Source organism: Sprattus sprattus, assembly GCF_963457725.1.
Source record: "Sprattus sprattus genome assembly, chromosome: 6".
In the NCBI taxonomy this organism is placed as follows: domain Eukaryota; kingdom Metazoa; phylum Chordata; class Actinopteri; order Clupeiformes; family Clupeidae; genus Sprattus; species Sprattus sprattus.
The window spans coordinates 25,907,158-25,927,060 of NC_137925.1; the positions used below are offsets into that span (position 1 = coordinate 25,907,158).

The 19,903-nt window shown below is 44.0% G+C and overlaps 1 protein-coding gene across 9 annotated transcripts in view; it reads right to left on the bottom strand.

Moving 5' to 3' along the window:
• nlgn3a (neuroligin 3a) overlaps positions 1-19,439 on the bottom strand; it is a gene marked incomplete at its 3' end in the record, with an annotated part of 85,459 nt that extends 66,020 nt beyond the window's left edge. The window contains exons 1-4 of one of the 9 annotated variants that reach the window (XM_080840991.1): positions 19,319-19,439; positions 18,094-18,153; positions 10,260-10,319; positions 1,161-1,310 (exon numbers count right to left, since the gene is read on the bottom strand). In XM_080840991.1, coding sequence (XP_080697117.1) covers positions 1,161-1,310; positions 10,260-10,319; positions 18,094-18,153; positions 19,319-19,424 — 376 coding nt within the window. In that variant the 5' untranslated portion in view covers positions 19,425-19,439. Of the gene's footprint in view, positions 1-1,160; positions 1,346-10,247; positions 10,320-18,089; positions 18,229-19,305 lie in introns of all 9 variants that reach the window. The other 8 variants (XM_080840993.1, XM_080840996.1, XM_080840994.1 and 5 more) reach the window with 8 other exon arrangements.
• Positions 19,440-19,903: the final 464 nt, after the last annotated feature.

Here is a 19,903-nt window from a genome sequence, read left to right on the forward strand (position 1 = left end):
AATATTGTGGGCGGGGTTCGGCCTGGTATCCAGGCTAGCTTAAGGCTGCTCTTGAAGCTGCTTTATGACGTCCTGGTCCAGTTAAATTCACACAGTAAAGATATGACGACACTGACACTTTTAGGCTAGAGAATTGAACCTTTAGGACTTTGACTATGTAGGCTATGTCATCATGAAGTTTTGCTTCATGTCACCGTATGAGTAGGCAAGTAGTCGTAAAAACTCCTCCCTTCTTTTTTGAGCCAGGACCTCTGAACCCCTACTCCATATTGTGTATGGGCCTGAGCATACTCCTACCTTGTGTAATGCAGTGTATGGAGTGCAGTGAATAATGCAGCTACATCACGTCAGTGCAGTGTGAAATGCAGCTACATCACGTCAGTATTGCAGTGTATAATGCAGCTACATCATGTCAGTAGTGCCAGAGGCTCCAATAATACCACCCCCAGGTTCAGGACCAGGCCTCTATAAAGTGCCTTGAGGCAATGTTTTTCTGTCAGTGGGACAAAATACATGAACCCAACTGAACTGAAGCCAACATTAGAAGTCTAGTAATAAGCAGACACACATTTGCAGCCCAGCAAATTCTCTGCAACCTTTAGCAAGATAGCACATTCACAGGGCTTCATTCTTTCGTGCTTCTAATGTATGTCAATGTCTGTTAGTATTATGTCCTCAGCCAAGGACGTTAGGTTTTTATCAGCTTCATTTGTTGGTTTGGTTGTCAGCAGGAAAAACTACCAGGCCGAGGGAGAACTCAAGGGGTGTATCCAGGAATCTTCTTTTTAATTTTTTACTTTATGGATAGGCTAACAGAACTCATCCTCCTCCCACTGAAACCTGGTCTCTGGGTAATCAGATATCAATTTTTTCTCGTTCTGCCCCTCCAACTGCCAAACCCTTACACTGGCTCACTGCAACTGAAACCCCTGTTGTGCAAAGAGAACTGATTACACATTTTCCTTCAGTAGGCCTGTTTACTTGCAAGAGGCTGTCATGGCAACCTACAAATGGACTGCCCCTATAAAACTCTCCTGAAAGTCAAGCCTTCCCCTGTTTACTTCACATAGAGTAAGTCATTCTTAAAGTCATTCTATAAATGAAATGGAAATTACACCAAAATCACAATCCACAGTAAATTATTGTACATTGGCACTTACCCAGTACTCCGATTCGGAAGTTGAGCGTGATCACAATGACGTTCCCATAGCTAGCCAGCACGCTGCCGTCAATCATATTCCCGGTCCCCTCCATGTACGATCCTCCGTGTATGTAGACCATGACAGGCTTGGCACCTTGGTCTCGAATGTCTGCAAGAGTGGCCACCGTTAAACTTTCACTTGCCCTCGGGCCGTTCACAGCAAGGAGTAAAAAAAACACAAACACACACACAGTGCAGAGCGGCCGGGTTCGACGGGAAAGCCCTCCCCAGATACCAGCTAATGTGCCATCAGTGTTTTCAGATGAGCACAGTCATTTGTCTTTTATTGCTAACTGCATGAGAAAACAAATAGATGCGAACTGATGGGGCGGTGCGAGAGGTCAGACCCCCAATTGGCCATTTGGGCTCATTTTCAGAATCAGCTTTGCTCTGTCTGCCAACTGCTGGAATAAAATGACAGCCATTTTGATGAGGATTCTGCAGCTGCATTTTTGTAATTATAATTAATAATAATTTTATGCTTTTTTGAAAGATAAGAGTCTACCTGTTCAGGTTCTTTTATGGGAGGATAAAGAATTGGCCTCTTTTATGGCTTTTTTTTTTAATCTTTAGAGAATCTTTTCATGGGTCTATAATCAGAGAGGCTCCAGAGTCATTCTTCACCCTGAGGTATCAGTTTAGTCAAATGAAAATCTGAAACCAAAACGCACAAGAGCCTGTTTGAGATTACTGGCAGAATGACTGGCTTGGTAGAATGGAGGAGACAAGAAGATCTCTCTCCTCTTACTCTCTCTCTCATTCCCCTTCACTCCCAGTGTGGCAGCTGTTTTGCTCAGCCTTGAGAGCTAAGAGAAAGCCACTGGGCTCTGATTCAAAAGCCCTATATTGTATTCAGGTTGCCATGGATACGGCAGACCGAAAATTCGAAATCCTCAAGAACAGCTAATCACAAACAGCACTCTGGCTGGTGAATCTGCCCGAGTCTGTGGCACTGTGCATTTTCACTCGCACATGTTCCCATTAGCATGTGAACAGTCAAAGCAAATTACTTTGTGAGCCTTTCATGAAAGCATTGGTGCTTTGTGGGGCTATATGGGTTGTTATTTTCTCCCCGTTCCTCGTCTCCCCCAAACACCCATTCATGATTCAACAACACATTCAATCTCCCATTTGGAGACCGAATAAGCAGACTCCCTGTTTTCTAGCCGAATATCGGCAAACATGTAAATACATCCTGTTGCACGTCTGGTATCTGGGGGTGCAATCAAAAACTATGATTTCATTACCGACAATTATTTGTTTACACTTATCTTACACGAGATAGGAAATGCATGAAGTGAAAGTAGGATGAAGAGAGAAAATGAAAGATTGTCCTGTTCTGGGGACCACGAGACATCAGAACAAATGGATACAAGTAAAGAGACAAAGAAAATGGGAAAAGCAAACAGACAAAATGAAAGGAGGAGAGGAGAAACAAGAAGAGAGATTAGTCATGTCAACGTTAGAAGTCGCCTCTTTTGTTGATTCACATCATGTCACTATGACAACGTTTGATGCCCATCTGCGGGCTATCTTGTGGTACATGTTCTTACTCTAAGTGGCAGGCAAAGCTGGACTCTCTGATCAGTTCATTAACTTGAGAAGGAGCAGATTCATTTATATTCATGTTGTTGGTGACTTACACCTGAAAAGACCTGTGAGCTGCCTCAGTTTTGTGAGACACGGCACAAAAACGAACAGAGAAGGGAAATTCACAGCATTTGACAGAATTCCAAACAAAGACCACACTGAGGGGGAAAAGAGAAGTTTCATTAAAAAAAATCATTTTTGAAACATTTACATTTTCATCAACATTTTTTCCACATTCGAAAAAACTAAACAAATCAAGACAAACAAACAAAAACAAAAGAGGAGAAAGCGAGGAGGCACCGAGCGCGGCCACATGTTTGGAGGGAGGATGTGAGTTTACAGGGTGCATATGGCAATGTCAGGCTCACGGATGCGCACTGATGGTTGACATGCGGAAAATGTTGTGTCATTAATGAGGACGGATGACTCACAAAGACACACTCACACACACCGATGCTAACTCTTCCATTCACACAAGTCCTCCACTCCCTATTTGCTTGATCCCCCCCCCCCCCCCTCAGATCGCCTTGGTAACCATCCCACTTCAGTGATTGGTGAGGTAAAAGGCTTATTTGTGTGTCGCACAGAAGACAGGGGTAAAACAGCAAACATGGCCTCTTGAGCCTAACGTGTACTGTAGACTGTAGACTGGTATGGAGTTCCTGACTACCCCGCAAGCACATGTCAACCCAATCTACGGACTCTGAGTCTTCTGACTGGAGTGTCGCTATGTGGAACAACTCCAAAATAACACCAGTGCTGAGAGTCGCCAGTTAAGCTCTGTAGGAAGGCGCATCAGGCTCCGCACAAAGCACTCATAAATCTTTTTAGAAGGCACTTTTGCATTGTGACAGACCCATCACTCCAGAGAAGTTTCTAGAATAGAGGGAGAGAGACAGACAAAGAGAGCGAAAGAGAGAGAGAGAGAAAGAGGGAGGGAGGGTACATGCACTGCTCTAAGTGCTACGAATAGAGTGCTGTAAAAACTCTGAAACTTGTCAGGCTGCATCTTAACAGGAGCAAAGGCTTATGGAACTGACAGACGTGTGCCGCCACTGTCTGCATGAAGTCGCCATCTCTGATTATGTGCCTGGGCCTGCAATGCTCTGAACCTCATTAACACACGGCAGACTCTCTGGACATTCCCTAGGATACTGTCTAGCGCAGACAACCTAATTACAAGAATACAGAGACAGAGAGGACCTGAGCAAAATGCTCAATTTGCATGTATTATTATTATACTTAGCTGAGTCCTTGCCTCACAACCCCTTGCTTCAAATGTTAAGAACTCTGGTCATGTTGCTAACTGCTACAGAGGTTTCATATTTGAGTTGAAATATCACAACACGGCCTGAACCCCAATGTAATGGCTACATTTCTATGTGAAATGTGACATCACTTTGATGCTCTGTGTTTCAGGTCTCAATTCATCCCCAGATGGGAGGATGACCTTTGAAGGAGGTGACACTGTTATTTGTGCATTAAATATGATTCTGATCGGAGCGCTGGCAGGTGGTTTGATGTGTTCTTTGAAGCCAGGCTCCTGGCAGAGAGAAGGGGGGGGGGGGGGGGGGAGAGAGTGAGAGTGAGAGAGAGAGAGAGAGAGAGAGAGAGAGAGAAAGGCACAGAGGACCACATTTCCTCTTGTCCACCTCACAGCTCCCATTGCTCACAGCCATGCAAATCCCACATCACACAACATGTGCCCTCCATCTGTGACACCTCCACGTCCAGCGAGAGCAGCGCTGTGATTCAGAGCTGTAGAAGCCCAGCTGTCTCTGTCCATTGTGGATCGCATGTCTCCTTCAATATGGGTGTATTTTAGGATATCTCAAGGAGCGACAGATACAGAGGAAAAAAATATAAGACCTACATCCCTTTCATTTCCCCATCATCGTTCTCCTCCTTCACTGAGTCTGTGATTGCAGGAGAAAGAAAGAAAGAAAGAAAAAAAATCAAATCTTCTTCTGGGGGAGGGAGTAGACAACGACAACACTCCAAATATCCCCGCTGAAGGCACCAGTTCCCTCTCCACCCCCCGCCCATCAGAGAGGATGCTTAAGAGAGAGCTGCACGGGGCATGTGTGTGTGAGGATGCTGGAGAGAGCTGTATGTGTGTGAGGATGCTGGAGAGAGCTGCATGTGTGTGTGAGGATGATGGAGAGAGCTGCATGTGTGTGAGGATGCTGGAGAGAGAGAGCTGCACAGGGCATGTGTGTGTGAGGATGCTGGAGAGAGCTGCATGTGTGTGAGGATGCTGAAGAGAGAGAGCTGCACAGGGCATGTGTGTGTGTGAGGATGCCATTGTCAACTCCAAACCTCAGGCTTCCCAGAGCAACAATACGCACCAGGCGGAAATCCAGTCTAGGGACAGACTCAGCGGAATTAATTCTAACACCCAAGCAGGTGGAGCTGAGATGGCTGGCACCAATGGGGGAGGGTCTGGGGATGAGTGTGTGAGTTTGTGTGTCCTGATTAGGCCACATGGATTGGCGTGCCAAACTACTGCCATGCAGCTCCATTGCTCAGCTGTGGAAGAGGGCACGGCACCAGACAGCCAAGAGAGGCTGCCTCTCCCTAAACTCAGCGCAATACATCAAAACAAATGTATCAGTGACATTCCACCTTTGGAGATTTAGTGCTGAGAACTCCCTAAATACACCCCGATTGTGACAGGATAAAACAATGGATCTTGGCCCTAACTCAATCCTGGGAGGGATGCAGAGTGGAGCAGAACGCGGTGGTGGGGCTCCTCCGCTCTGGAGAGGGACTGAGCAGCCCAGAGCCCCTTGGAGACCTTAACTGGATGAGGGGCTGGCTGAAATATGATTCTGTCCGGAGAAATTAGCCAAAGATGGACCACCATCTGTGACAAGATGACAACATCTCGCTAAGTAGATTTTGGAGAGGGTGAACAAACACCCAAAGCCCCGACTGAGGGCTTTTTGCACAATGAAGGGGAGAGGAAACGTCTGCAGACATCAGAGATGGGAACGAAAAAGTAGGAATAGGAACAACTGGAGGGCAAGATAGGGCTATGTAAATATTTGCACTTGCCCCTTGAATATATTCACAGTGAGTTGGCGCTCGTGTGGAGAAAACGGCAGTGAAAGTGAAGAGGCAGGAGGGTATTATCCGCAGTGGCAGGGCACTGGAGCTAGTGCTTGAAGCAGCTTCGGCTTTGAAAGGGGATGGGGTGGGGGGTCCGTTTTGCGAAGTGAACAAGAGCCACCGCGCTACAGCCTACTGCGTCTACCTGGCTCCCAAGATCCTTTGTGACAGCTCTGTTGAGCGCTGCATGTGAGGTGCTCCTCTACTAGCTGGGAGCTTCATACTACAAACCAAGGAGAGGAAATGCCGCTAAAACTGATACCACCAATTCTCTTCTGGAAATGCATGTATAAAATCACTCATTGCTGATGTAATTTGATTGAAATGAGAAAAGTAATGAGATTTCAAATCATTATTTGCTTAGATGAAATCAGCTCTAATTGCCTGTTCAGGTGCAGGTGGGTTTTTTAAGGTGCTCTGCACCCCAATGCTTTCTTGTTTTGGTTGCACGTGCAGATTGCTTTTTCCACCTGCCTACTTTGTTAGAGTGTGCTCTCTCTCTCTCTCAATCTCTCTGTCAGGATTACGTGTTACCATAGCAGTCAGACCTCACCGCAGACAGGCTCCTGCCCATGCTGTGCTTATATCCAGGGCAGTTGGCTTCTCCAGCCTTGAGCTGGAAAAGGGACATGTCTGCTAACTAATATCTCAGGCCGGAGCCACTCATCTCTGCAGAAGCTCACTCCTGGTGGCGTGTGTGTGTGTGTGTGTGTGTGTGTGTGTCTGTGCCCGCCACATCCTTGGCAGTGTGGCATCTGGCGAGATGCACAGCCCATTTGGCAGCCTTGTTGGGAAAGGAGATGATTCTGCACTGAGAGTCTCCATGAGCGCTGCTCGTCTGCACACGGATGCCTGTTTGTTTTTCTCTTCTTTTCTCTGCATCTCTGCCTCCCTGCCTGGTAAAGCACAGGTAATGCAGTGACCTAAAGCCCCCCATGCTTTCCCGGGTCGCTGGCGCAGAGCTGCGTGACAGGTGAGCGCGGAGCACGGAGAGTTCAGGTAAGAGCCTGTGGCTAAATGGAAGGGGGAACCCCAGGAATGACCCCTCACTGGGCTGCTCCATATTGAATTGCCTTACACCTGCTCAGCATCATGCTACTTCACACGCGGCTCTGTTCTCATCAGGCATACACCACTGCACTAAACCAGACCCAAAGCTCTGATTGAAATTCTAGTGTTGGCCCAAACCATCGCAGCCAGTTGTGGAAATATTGAAGTCAGCATTTGACGGGAAGTGAGCAGATTGCTCGCCTACCAGGAGAGACACCACTTCTACAAGGGTAAAGCTTGCCAAAAGACCATACAACACCGTGCCCCATTTACACAAACATAGAGGGGGATGTGCGAACTCAAGTGGAGCTTGTAGCCTAAATACCCTGGCAAGAAAGAGCTTACCTGACAAAGCTTCCTCAAACAGACACCACGCAGGCCCGGTGCCGCTCACTCTGGAACAGGGTCCGGCTCAGACCGGGCCTGGAGTTGGCCGGGGCACAGAGCATAGCCAACACGTCTCCCCCTCGTGTGGGGTATCTCTCTCAGCTGGCCCAGCCACTCATGGGGTTAGCAGGGGCGATAGAACAACACTATCTGGAGTTTGATAGCGATTCTGGGGCTTAAGCCTTCCCCGTTGAAGAAGAAAAAAGGACGCTTCCTCTACTCTAATCTTTGTTTCATCCTCCCAGAGCTCGGAATATCCCAAGGTAAATACCAAAAGTGAACAATGCTATTGCTGAGCGAGAACTTCTTTTTTTTTTTTCTTTTGCGCGCGGCTAATCCTCTCACCACAACTCGCGAGCCTCCCTCTCTCCTCATCTAAATCCATTCCATTCCCTGTTTAAAAGCCATGTTATGATATTCTGCACTGAGCACATATTTGCCAATGATCACCACAGTGGAAGTAATTGCCGTAAGCTATTCGGTGCAGTCTCCATATGCTCTTCTGTGGCAAATAAAACACTACACTGATATTCTGAATCTAATGCATATCTGTCTGTTACTAGTGTAAATCATCGACTGACATTTTGTTGTTTTAATATTTACCCTCATGTCCGGAGTTTTACATTTTATTCCTGAGGAGAGGCATTCTTGGATGCCAGCTTAGTTGATGCCTCCCTATTTTGAGCGTCTACAAACCACATTTTTCCAAAAATGGAATGTCCAAAATGTTATATTTCTAGGAATGACATCATGTTTTGTTTTTGTTACACCAACACAAACACTTATAATAACAAAAAACTGACCAGTTTGTGGTAAGACTTCTACTGGGAATATATGAATCAACAGATTAACAGCAATACCGTTACTACAGCCTATTTCAAGGAAAAACAGCATATATTAGCAGTTTATGTATACTGTATGTGCTTGGTCTTTAGATCTCCAGATGGCAGTCTGATGTCATGATGACATCACAAGCTACTGCTAACCTCTGACCTCAGTGGGCTTTTAGGTCTAGAGAGTATTTATAGAGATATTGCTACTATTCGTTGATGTACTCTGTCTACATTACATCCTCTGTTCCTTGACAGCAGCATTTACAAAGAGGTGTGGAGAGATTTAGGATGGCTTTAGACATTATCAGCTAATCGGAGATTTGATTGAAATCCCTGCGATCTAATGAATGTTCTGTTGTTGACAGAAATAGAAACTGATCGCTGTTGTTGAGAAGGGGATTAGCACTGTCTGGGTGACATTTAGCGCACATACGGGGAGGGAGGCTGCTTCTGCCTACAGTCTGCAAGGGCAGCATCTTGGAAGGAAGATGTACACACTATTACCTAACCATCTGACGAGGAAAGGCACAAGACAAGGGAAATTAATTTGCCTTGCGATGTGTTTTTTTTTTTTTTGAAGGGTAGCATTTACCACTAATCATTTGTTGTTACCCTCTTGAGTGTCTTTAGACACTGAAAGCTATCCATCTCCACCAGCACTGCAAACCTGTCCCCTCACGCTTCTTCGCTGACAAAATGCTGCCTGTGCCAAAATAACATCACAATCACAATCTAGGGACTTCTCAGCACACTGCCTGAGTAGTACAGGGTTACATACGCTCACCTACTTTAGGAGAAGACTGAACAACATGCTCAAAGTTAGGCATTCAGATTCAATGTCAAGGGCAAAGTTAACAAGCACTAAAACTTTCCTTTCCACAGTTGTGTGTGCGTGGGATTAACAGTGGGTGGAGGAAGAGCCATAAACTGGACTAAAGTTGGGGTGACATTTACATGCCAGTCTTGAGCCTTGTTAAAGTTGAAGACCTCGCGTTAAATGGCAAATAAACAAAGAACAGCATCCATGCCCACACGCCTTCGTCAGTATCTGGTTGTCAAGTGAGCTGGGGGCAGATTCTTGACCCTGTAGCAGTGGAATGGAGACATAATTTGGATTTTGGAATACTGTATAGTACCATCGAGCTCAGTTGGGTGCTTTTGTCTCACTCCCACTCCACTCAACAAATGCACAAGAAACACTTCATCAGCATTCATGCGCTGAAACAAACTTCTTAGACATTTTAAGGTTTCAGTCACAGTTTGAAGTGACAAGTTTTGGCAGTATCATCTCGCAAGAAGAAGACAGTTGTTGCTCAGTGTGTCTCTGTTCGATTATTTCCATTCTCAATGTCATATCTGTCTGAGTGGTTTATGTAAAGGGTAACTATACCTGTTGCTGTTTGGGTTTAGTATTACTTCTGTGAATAATATGATCTCAAGGGTGTTTGGTTACCAAATATCCATGAAATCACTTCTGCTTTACCATTTACCACACACAATCTGCTGGATGATACTATCTGGAGTAATGCAACCACATCCACATTGTGATTTTTACCAGATGGATTTGAAGCAACAATGTTGTTTTACCAAAGTACCAAAGTAACTTCTCACCCCACAGCCTTTCCTTTAAACCACAAAAAAAGGACCGCAAACAAAAGCAACGATGCAATCGGGTCCTGTCAGGCGATGAGCATTTAACTCCCGCGCGTCCAGGTCAAAGACACGACACCCATCACACCCTGCAGACAGTCATTCTATTCCCCTGTGTAAATGACCCCGACATGAGAGTTGATGTCCAAAACGAAAATATTTGAAAGAACGATAACCACCTCTGCATGCCACCGAAAGGTCACACTCTCCTACGAAATCAAGATAAAGCACGAGACAGAGTCATTTTCAGGAACCAATCATTCTCCACCATCACACTCACAGCGCTGCTGAATGCCACACTGGGGGCGGGGGGGGGGGGGGGGCGGAAGAAAGGAGCATGAAAATGGCTTGCATTCAGACTCTCCAAAACAGTCCATTCTGAACAGGGGGAAACCAGGACAGGACATGCACGTGTCTCCGACCACCTGAGGAAATACCTTCGTCTTCGTCTCCGTCGTTATCAGACAAATCCTCCCCCTGTTTTTTCGAATGCGGCCCTAGTGGTGAACCAGTGAGGGAGAGAACAGAGAAGAAGCACAAGAGAATTCAAAATAGCATGACGGTCAAGACAAGCTGGACAGACAGAGGGAAAGGAAGAAGAAAACAGCCCCCATACAGTGTGCTGATAACAGTAGACAAGCTGGACTGAGCACCCTGATTAAAGGCATTTATCATACATTAATATGTCTACGTCAAATATATACATATCACCCAATCATAAATAAATGATAAATTCACACCACTGAGTGATTGCATAATGAAGCAATTTTGGTATGAGCTAACAAAATGGTTGAATAAATTCACCATAGCCTGTGCGTATATTGACTGCATCAATAATGCATAGAGCGTATTGCACAATGTATGCAGTCTGTATTACTATTCACTAAACTGTTTGTTGCTAAAGTCAAACCAACATGGATTATGTGCAATACATTGTGCTGCACGAATTTATGCAATCACCAGGAAATGGCAATCTGTGGAAGCATTGAGAAAGAAAATAAGAGTATCAAGTATAACCATTTGTGTGTGACGACAGAAATCTCAACATATTTGCCATTTATGTTACACTGTAACATCTATGTCTACAGTTTAGACATTAGTAACATTTGTCAACAACATTCAACAAATTAAGAGATTTCTCAAATATGAAATTGAGAATGGCAAGATGATTAGTTACCCTCTCACAGACCTCAAGCAGTGAATGTCTGGTCACACTGACTCATTCTTTCAAACAAAGATGCCAAATAATTATACAGTTTATTGGCACATCTTCAGTTGAATAATGGCGGTCATTAACATTAAATTATACAGACATCTAAGATCATATTTCAGAATGAGCTATATACTCTCATAACACCCATCTTTCCATGACAAAAACCATTGGGTTTCCTCCAGGGACTAATTATTTTTCAGCTAAATAATATCACAATCCAATTTCCAGTTTGACTGTATTGGTCTATTAAAAATGATACTTAAGATATGTAGAACTCATGTTTGTCATTTAGCTTCAAAGTGAAAAAATAAAAATACACAATATGTCAAATTTCATCATCGACCCCTTTAACCTGGACAATGGGAAGGAGAGTGCCTCAGACCTGCTGTAATGTTGTGAAAGTGTGACTCTCTCTGATGGTGAGTGTTAGTGCCTACGACATAAAATACAGCAGGTGGCAGGTGTGGCTCCCTCGGCTAAGATGCTGTCTGTTCCCATCTCCTCTGCATTGTTGCTGGCTTGCATGTTGTCAGTTAATTTAATGGGAAATTGCAAACACACAATACTATGCTGTCACACTACTCAAGGGTCATGAATTACTGTTGACTACAACCAATAAGAATTCACTTAACAGGGATACAATTTTAAAGTTTGTTTTATAAGTTAGCTATAAAAGTAACATTGCATTGCTTTCTTTAAAAACTGACCTTGAAACTTTTTTTTACTTAAAACGGGCTGTAGCGATTAGATTCCTTTTTATTTTATTATTTGTTGGAAACTACTTTTCTTTTTCAAGGATAATTTTGTTGTAAAATATTTCTTTTACATATTTGTAGCTGCAGTTAAAAATCTGCCTATTGGCAATTCTCTGCGTTTGTGTGTGTGTGAAGGGGCCTGTGTGTTCACCCATGCGTGTGTGTGTGTTTGTGTGTGTGTGTGTGTGTTTGACTGGCAGAATTGCCACAGTGTGAGTCCGAAGGGGGAAGAGTGGGGAGAGATCCATTTTACTGATCAGAGAGACAGATCGCCCAGGGACACAATGCCAGCCAGCATCCCGTCCAAATACACTCTAATATTAACCTCGGGTTTGGAGGCCTCGCAAAGGCACCATAGAGACTAGCAGCCTGCCATGCTTTTCAACCCACCCCCCCCCCCCTGCCCCCACCCCCCACCCCCCACATCTCCCCTGAACCTCCATGAAGCTCACAAACTGAATTTACAATGCACTCGATACAACAGGATGACCTATGCGCCCAAGTAAAGACTGCGGTGAATGTAAAGTGTATTCCGTTTTGGAGGAGATGGGGGGACAGAGAGAAAGAGAAAGCGGGAAAGAGGGAGAGAGAGGAGAAAGAGCCACAATAGATGGGCCAGGAGTTAAATATCGGAAAGGTCAAAGTGCGACCAGGGACTTATTGGCCAAATGTTGAGTCTTAACAATCGAGAGGCCTATTCAGTCGGCTAAATATCCTGAGGTAGCTGTTCCCTGCTGTGCGATCATGTCTCTCTGATACTCTACTGCACCATTTCCCCTCCTCTGCAGAGCGTGTGCTGCAGCCGACACCTTTGAAAGGATGATTGAAAACGTTCCCAATTTCGTTACTATTAAGGAGATGGGGATAGTGTTGGAAAAAGGACAGCCAAATTGTAAACAGGATTCCAGGCATTTGAGAATAAAACACGCTGTGGACAATTTATCTTTTATATTAGTGAGACCAGAGGAGAACGGAGGCCTGTGTGTGCTGAGCCAGGGTGCCACAATAGACGCGCTCCAATAATTAATACCTCAATAGAAGAGTTAGCCTAGCGAAACAACTGTGTAATAGAGTGTAATGGGGAAAAATGCTCTTACTGGCCTGCCAAACACAAAGCCTGATTCAACCTGACACAAATCCAGTACACATATTTCTTTGGAAAACACACTTGGACAAAGTTGAGAGAACAGATTAAGGGGAAACGCTTTAACAAAAAAAGACATTTTTGTACGAAAAAAAAAAAACAAATATTAATTCAGAAAGAAGACGACAGACCAGCTGGGGCCAACTGGCTGGTTGGACTGATCACTCTACAACTCTCGCGGGACTGTCAACAAAGGGCATATCTGAGATATTGGGCACTTAGCTGGGAGATAGACAGGGCCAGGAGAGCAACGGGGGACCTGAATGGTGACTTCCTGGATAAGCTGTGTCTTGCATTTCAAGTTGAAATGAATGAAGCGCCACTGGCTAAGGCGAGCACTCTCACCAGTGCTGCCATCCGTGACACATTCAACAGCGCTGCTCCATATCAAGCAGTGGGAACACTCACTCCATTTCCACTTTCCACAGCCTCCCTTTTTTTATGTCCTCCAGAATTGTTTTTATTTTTTTGGCTGCTGTTGCTTGGCACGCCTTTTTTCTTGCCCAAGGATCCACAGTTTCCCTCCCCTCTTGCCTCAGTGCTGGATGCAGCCAGCCATCCAAACTGATTTTCATGCTGTATTATTGTCTGTCCCCACTCTGTCTGAGCCTAACAGGGGCTGGGCCACTTTTACAGTTTTCATTGCCCTGGCAACTGCAGATGGATCCTGTAAACTATGGCCCTCGTTCTGTGCTCACTATTGCTCTGGTCACTCCATCTCTGACACACTCTACTCTTTTCCCAAAACAAAATGGGACACAGAAAATCAATCCATTCCTACGTTCTGTCTACAGTGGGGGGAACAGTCACAGAGGAGATAAGTGATTATGGTAACAGGTAGCCAGGCCAGATTAAATTCTTGGCCAGCCCCAGTTGAAAACAGAGTGTTTTTGTACTTTTAAATCGAACAGAACAGGAGGGGTCTGATCTGTAGTAGCTACAGAAGGTTTCAGAGCAAAGGATGCTGACCTCACATATCAATACCTGACAAAAATATTACAGATTACATAATCTCCACAATTATTCTATTTAGGACGAAAAACAGAAAATAAGAGCTTCACTTTTTCAGTGAATTTCCGTTCACGTCCTGAGATCAACAGACAAATATACAGTTATGTGCTTTAAAACGTACATGATGAATTATTATTTATTGGCACATATATAATGAACGTGCTTGCATAAACTCTAGATGTTCACTGCATACTAGGACCTTGAGGGAACAAAATTAATTCTAAATGTCAAAGCTTGATGTTTGTATGCTATGCTCTTTGACAGTGATATCTGACTACATTATTCCATTCTATCAGATATCTCCCTGAATTTTGTCCCAAGCCTCCCATTCTGTAATCAAACGCCAGAAACAAAACATCCATAGATCTCTCACAGTCACAGCTATCCTACACAATGCTTTCAAATAGGCTCCCAGTCCTAATGGTGTTTGACATGCAGGACCTTGAGTGAAATCACACACCACTTAGTAATCACATCATGAAATATGAAAACCATACAAAATACATAACTACTCTGACCTACACTGAGCCCATTTCCGCTTCAGTGTTGAGCTGACTTTTCTGTTTATTACACTTATAGCATGTTAAAGTCAAGTGAGAGAGTGGACAGACATGTTACTCTATTTACACTTGCACTTGTTATGGGCCTGGTTGTATTTTAAATACATTTATATTCAGGAATGTATGCATATATTTACGTTATAACGACTCCATGCATTCATATACTGTCGGGCTGACTAAATCTTTTGTTGTTGTCCGTATTTCCTGATTGATGCTTTCAATATGCAGCTAAAAGTTGTCATAACAAAATGGGGGATTCATTACAGGAATCTAATAAACAAGTAACAACATCACTGAATTCTAATGTGCTGTAGAGGAGGTTGAATCCACACCAGATATTCTTCCCCACAGGATTTTGATATATTTATCTGTGTGAAAAACGTGGTTTTCCATAAGTCATGAGTCATTGCCCCTCTAGTCAGCCTTGCAGTGGTCATAAAAACTGATGTGCTGAAGCAACAAAATTGATCTCATTCTTTCATAACCAATATATTCCAGTTCATTTTGCATCACATAACCTCTGAATTACTGCCATGTTACAGTATACAATAAACGCAAATATAAAAGATAGTCTGTTGTTTTACAGTTGGTGGCGTGTCATGTTGGGAAAAAACAGTATCTGGTGGAAATGTATGGATTGCAGATAATAAGAGCTAAGTACTAACTAAGAGCTACTACTATTACCAAGTTTTTTAATTTGACCACAATTACAAAACAGTTGGACCTAACTCACAAACTATGTCCATTTAAAATCTATAACTTACTTTGGATTTAATAGTTTTTTTTTTTGTTTAAAACCACTTTTGACAACCTATTTTAAGACATACATTGAAAGTACTAGCAAGCAAGAACTGTGGGATTTCGTCCAGCAGAGTTTTCGCTCATGTTTCCTACTCAAGCACTTCCTCATCTGCAATGAACCGAAGAACAATTGCCTCAGAGAGTTACCTGGCACACTATCTTTAAGGCCGATGTCGCACGGACACACTCCTGACATGACTGTGTGCTGCTACTCTTTGACACAGCCCCTTTCGAGAGTCTCAGCTCTGCTCCGAGAGAGCTAAATTTTCCCAGTAACAACGAAAAGACACAAGTAATGACTATATGCCGCAAAACTGCTGCCTCCGCGCTATGATGCCTATTGTTGCAGTGCTAATATAATTAGCTCTTTATGAAAGGCTTTTTAGCCTGACTGTCAGGCTCTTTGCAGCCAAACATCTTAACCTTAAAAGGACAGGTTATTCTGTACCAGACACTATATGCCTATAATAAAGACGTTGAATGGCTGGGCCAAAATGGAACACGTATTGGGAGACAAAGGCAGACTGTAACAGTCAAGTGCGACCAAGGTCTGATGACTATGGGTTATGGTTGCCTGGCAACAGTCACTGCTGTTGTTCATTTAATTCCATACTAATGCAAGCACATTTATCAAATTTGACAAAGAGCTTGATTTCATAATTTTCCTTTTAAAGACAAATCTAATACTACACATTGGTTATATTCACACTGAATGAAGAGTCCATAGTTACAGTAGGTCATGAATAGAGCTCATACCCCTTACACTACAATTACTGCTATACCACTGATTCTAAACCACTGGTCAAACTAAGAACAGTCCAGAAACATAATTTGATTGCACCCCCACCCCCCCCCCCACCCCCCACACACACACACACAATATTCATCGAAAAGCGAACGCACCTGTGGTAGAAAGGGCCGCTGCCAAAGTGGCAACCATGCTATGATGAACACTCTTTGGGAAAAGCAATTACCTTTAAATGCAGGCCTGGCCCTCCTGTGCTCATTACCTTTCATAATTCATCAAAATCCAAAATCAATTGATGTGGGCACAAACGCCAAGCACAGCTAAACGGGACGCTTTGTCATACCAAGCAGGCAGCACGTCAACAGCACACAGTCATGGGGAGAGTGAGTCGGAAGCCACATCCACCACCGATGAATGCCTGACCCATATACTAACGGACAGGTCCTCAGGAACCCTCTTCCCATGGCCTCCAGTTTCAATGTGCAGGTAATTTAGCCAACATGAACAGCACACCAAGGGGTAATCTGAAATTACGCTATTTGACATAGTACTGCCATTACAAGTGTCATTTGGCCACTGCTCAACATTTTCAGGCAAAAAGAGGGGAGGATTCTCACCAGGTCTTTTCCTAAATGAGTCCATTGTGGTGTGTGGGACCTAGGTTGTTTGAGAGAGAAATTGGGGAGCTGACATTTCTTTTAAATGCTAGCATTTTGTTGTCTAAAGCTTACCACCATCTAAAGTAATGTTAGACGTATAATTTGATGGGTATACTTAAGATAGAAGCGCTCTTACTGAACAATTAAACCTAGAAAAAAAAATTCTAGGCCAACAGCCTAAATGTGTCTGCAACTCACAAGAGAGGCTGGACATCAAATCCCTATTTTTAGAGCAGATGAAAATGCTATGGATCAGGAAACATGTCATGGTTCACTATTCTCCAAAGATGCAAGACACTTGATAAAAATGTCACTGCAGATCTGAGCGGTGGGGACAAATGAGCGAAGCCTCTGACTGGAGCTAATTCTGTGGCAGTCAAGCCCTTGGGGTCAGTCTTGTACAGCTAAAATTGGTTTAGTAAAACCAAAGCTGTTCAAATGTTTACTCTGGAATAGGCCGTCCGGAGCAGACAATAACACATCTTTCTGGTTCTTTCTGTTGTTCTGAAAGGGTGATTGACTAATTGTGAATTTCCTCAGCTGTGTGACTCACACAGAGGGAATTAATCAACAGGAGCACTACAGATGTGTTTAAATGTCACTTGCAGATGAATGCCTCCAATAAGCTGCGTTCAGGATGCTGGCAAAGCAAAGAGGTCTCAGTCATTATTTTTAGAGGGATTTATGTAGAATTAAGAGTTGGTGATCTGACTGACGCAAAGCAAACACAGCTTACATTGGGAATACAAAAGTAAAATACAAATATTGATGAGAAAATTCTCTTCAGTCTGCTGCAAGGGTGTTATATTGATAACAGTGTTGCTCAGTGTGCATAATAATGTCGCAGAACATGTCAATTCCCTTTGGCAATCATTGCTTCCCTGGTAACATTGTGTCAACAGTGTAAAGATAGTTTTAATTGATTTACACATTTTTGTTAAAATGGCCTCTGGCTTTAACTATATTTTTGGTAATGCATAAAACATCACATAACATCTTAAACAGGGCATTGACAATACCATAAAATGATTTCACATATTCTTTGAAGAAACAACCAGACATCACTTTACACACTCACACTAACACCACGCACGTAATCACAAGCATACGCACACACACACACACACACACACACACACACACACACACACACACACACACACACACACACACACACACACACACACACACACACACACACATCAACAACACACGTCAATCACAAAATAGACACGATTTGTCAGCACTGCAGGCCACATGATGTTCATCTCCATAGGAGCTGTGACTCTGCAGATGGTGGTGATATCTCATTTGCTTGGGAGAGGACGTACCAGTCGCTCTCTCGTCTTTGTTTTGGCTCCTGCTGGCTTTCTTACATACCTCCTTTTCTACATATTTTCTTGTTGGGTTTTCTGGCACATTCCTTGGATATTCTTTTGACTGTAAAAATGAATAGAAGACTACAAAATAACAGAAGGCTCTGGAAGAAATTGAGGAGCACATGCAACATCTTGACTGAGCCCAAACCCCTCCCCCAGTCATCAACAACAAGAACAACAAGAAGTACCTGTCCAGACACTAACCCGGTGTTTGTTTTTTCATTGTTTGCAGAAATATTCCAAAATGGTGGAATGAATTTGCTGCACCCTGGAACACAGGAAGCCCATTCTCACATGCACTTCTATATAAGACCCATTACAACCATCAGGTAAGAAGACTGGGAAGAAAGGACTCTTCCTTGTCATATTGCTTGCACCGTCTCATCACTTGAATTTAGTCAAAATCCCTTTGTAGGAAACTGACTGTCAGACTACAAAGCAGGTCACTTTGTCATTTTTTTTCTAGAAAGCAAACTATGGTTAAAATCAATTCACTGCATTTGACATATGTAGCAGTTATTTTAACTTACAGTTATAATGTGATGTTTACTGATCACAAAACATTTGAGTTTGTTACTTATTTCCGTATTTCAAACACTGAGCTCTCCAAGCATTTTTCTCAAGATAGTCCAATTCTTTTAACAGAGACAATCCAATAGTGTACGATCTATTCAAGTGTAACTTTGAGATCCCTGTAGTGGATTGATTGTAGAGAGTAAGGGGTCTTACATGATTTAGACAGATGCTACAGGCCTCGCGTGTACCAGAACCTCTCACCAGCCCTACAGCACCCTCATTCTCTACCCAGGCAGGCGAAAGGAACATCTACTTCCCCCGAACAGTCAAGACAGTGAGGAGAGGAGGAGGTGCTCCAGGATCACCAAGATCAGGTCCAATCTTTGTTTCGGTTCTGATTTCATTTGGTCTGCCGGTTATCCTAACGTTGTCAGATTTTTGTGTTTTGTGATTGCTTTTTTTTTTATTAATGAAAAATCACAAAAGAGGAACTCATAACAGCGACATGGAAGGAAAGAGGTAATGGAAAGACTTCATGGTAGATCAAGTCAAGATGAAGTAATGGTGGAGACACAGACACAACATGCACCAGAGAACAGTTCATGCTTCAAACACGATACGAGAGTGACACAAATAGTAGCGAGAAAGAAGAGAAATAGAAGTTGTATTTTTTTGAGGGATTGCTTCTCTTGTGTACCCGATACACTCACCATCCTCAGTTGGAACATAGATGTTCAAGTACAAGCAATCCTCGTTCTGATCCTGTATGTATGTGGCAACTATATCCAGGTTAAAGGTGAACCAGATTGGCATCATGATCTCCGGCACAGCGTTGTGGATGTTCTGAGGGCAAACGGGGGCAAAGTGAGTGGCGTTTTTGATCCCCGACCAGGAGGAGGGGGGCTCCGGGGGCAGGAAGCGCTTCTCCCCAACAGGGGGTGCCGCGTAGGGAACTCCCAGATATTGGTCCACGGGCCCCAGGATCTCGCTGGGCAGCGGGACGCGCACGCCCCTGAGCTTCCCGTAGTTCGTGTTCGCCACGGGCTGGTGGTAGCTCTGGCTCCCCACGAAGGCCGAGCAGCAGCACACGATCAATATCCACAGGGCGGCCGTGAGAGCGGCGCAGGGCCTGCTGCCACCGCCACCGCTAAAGTCCTGAAGGTGTGGGACACAGGGGCGGTTTCTCCTCAGCGCAAACCACATGGTCCGTCGTGATAAAGACTGCGAGGGCAAGACAACAACATACACACCTCCTCCCTCTCTCTCTCTCTCGCTCTCTTTCTCTCTCAGCTAGA